The sequence below is a fragment of the Galeopterus variegatus genome, unplaced genomic scaffold (genome assembly GCF_000696425.1).
Source record: "Galeopterus variegatus unplaced genomic scaffold, G_variegatus-3.0.2 Scaffold2313, whole genome shotgun sequence".
NCBI classification, from domain to species: domain Eukaryota; kingdom Metazoa; phylum Chordata; class Mammalia; order Dermoptera; family Cynocephalidae; genus Galeopterus; species Galeopterus variegatus.
Window position 1 is genome coordinate 59,725 of NW_007728424.1, and position 2,127 is coordinate 61,851.

A 2,127-nucleotide genomic window follows, 5' to 3' on the forward strand; every position below is an offset into this window, starting at 1 on the left:
TGGGATCCGAACCCTCGGCGGGAGCCCCGCCGCACCCCCAAGCGGCGCACTGTAGCAGTGCGCCACCTGGCCGGCCCTGATAACAATTTTAACAGCATAAAAAAATACCCAACATCACAGACATCTCAATTGGTTCAGCTTACACAATTCTGACTAAAAAATTAAAGTTGACCAAACTTTCTGCTTGATGGGTGCCAAAACCGTTGTGCACAGATCAGCTGCAGACTAGAGAAGAGCTTTCAATGGAAATATCAAACAAGTGAGATCAAGAACCCAAAGCATTTTTTCAAAGAAGTGTAACAGGAGATGAAACATGGCTTTACCAGTACAATCCTGAAGACAAAGCACAATCAAAGCAATGGCTACCAAGAGGTAGAAGTGGTCCAGTCAGAGCAAAAGTGGACCAGCCAAGAGCAAAGGTCATGGTAACAGTTTTTTTGAGATGCTCAAGGTATTTTGCTTATTGACTTTCTGGAGGGCCAAAGAACAGTAACATCTGCTTATTATGAGAGTGTTTTGAGAAAGTTAGCCAAAGCTTTAGCAGAAAAACGCCTGGAAAGCTTCACTATGCCAATGCTCTTGCTCATTCCTTTCATTAAACAAGAGCAATTTTTTTAGAGTTTTAAGGGGAAATCATTAGGCATGCACTTCACAGTCCAGACTTGGCTCCTTATGACTTCTTTTTGTGTCCTACTCTCAAAACATCTTTAAAGGGCATTCATTTTTCATCAGTTAATAATGTAAAAAGGACTGCATTGACATAGTTAGATTCCCAGCACCTTCAGTTCTTTAGGGATGGACTAAATGGCTGGTATCATCACTTACAAAAGTGTCTTAAACTTGATAGAGATTATGTTGAGTAATAAAGTTTAAATTTTTATTGTTATATTTTAACTCTGTTTTTCCACAAACTTTTTGAAGTCCCCTTGTATCACCTGAGGATAGTGGGGATGAAAAGTTTGATGAGATATCAGATATCGGGGCTGGGAAACGCTCCCTGAACTGACTTAACAGGATTCTTGCTAAAAATGGATCTAACAGGAAGTACAGGGATGGACCTGGTTTGGGAGAGGGTTCAGAGGAGCCTGACCAAAATTTGGTATAGCAAACAACCTCTGTCACTTATATCCGTGAAAATAGGTATTGAATTGCCTTAAGGATATCAGTCATTTACATTTCAGAATTCTCTAGGGACATTCTTAACTGATCCAAAATAAATTTCTTTCCAGTGCAAAATATATACCTCAGAGTTGTATTGAACACATCTCGTAGCTCATGGCTGGTTTGAGAAGAGCCCCTTTGCCTAGGCTAGAACTGTGGGGCTCAAATTACCTGGCAGAGCCACGTGCCTAAGAGTCCAAGTCCTTTTCTAAAGTGCCAGATGTATGGAGTTGGGAAAGGGATGGGTGGAAGCCTCAAGGTCTTCTACGGTAAAAGATCAAAATGGAGCCAGACTCTATTACCTATGATGAGGTCACCTGTAAGTGTCTGTTTGTGAACAAGGGTGATCCCTGCAGGACATCTGACCCTCCTGATCCAGTCTGGCCTTGCGTCGGGACCGTGTTGTTCTGGACTTGCTCCTCAAAGGGTAGCTCACCAAGGGATTTGCTTCATTTGGAAACTGAGCCTGGAATTCCCTGCACACATCTGTGTCCCCGTTCAGAAGCTTCTGCAGGAAGATGACAGTATCCCGTCTGAGGACCTGGAAAAAGTTCTGGTTAAATGCCAATGTCTCTGGCAGGCACAGGTTCAGGCACACGAACAGAAAAAGGGTCTGTTTGACTCGGCTGTCACTCAGGCCAAAGGGGGGATGGGGCCGTGCGATCTGTCCAACCAGGGGCGACGCCGATACGGTAGGTGGGACCGCGCTGCACAAAGGCGGGGCGGGCGCCACGACGCTCGGCCGCGCTCTGTTTCTTGTGTCGTCTGCCCTTGAGGTGTGCAGGTGGCTCGGGCGCAGTTTCTTTTCCCTGTACCCTGCAGTGGCTGTGGACCCCATGAGGAGGATACTGGGACACCCGGAGGCCTGGAAATGGTGAGCGTCGGGCGGGCGTCACGAGACGGGAGAGGGGCCGGTTGGAACCCGCCGGAGCCGGCCGTGGCCGCGGGACCCGGGCCTCCCCGCGC

At 47.2% G+C, this 2,127-nt stretch overlaps 1 protein-coding gene across 1 annotated transcript in view; it reads left to right on the forward strand.

Annotated features, from left to right (window-relative positions):
• The first annotated feature begins 1,919 nt into the window (after positions 1-1,919).
• Positions 1,920-2,127, forward strand: part of LOC103597441 (zinc finger protein 564-like) — a 26,074-nt gene continuing 25,866 nt past the window's right edge. Inside the window, exon 1 of the mRNA XM_008581273.1 lies at positions 1,920-2,035. Within this exon, the coding sequence (XP_008579495.1) occupies positions 2,033-2,035 (3 nt within the window). The 5' untranslated portion in view covers positions 1,920-2,032. The remainder of the gene's footprint in view (positions 2,036-2,127) is intronic.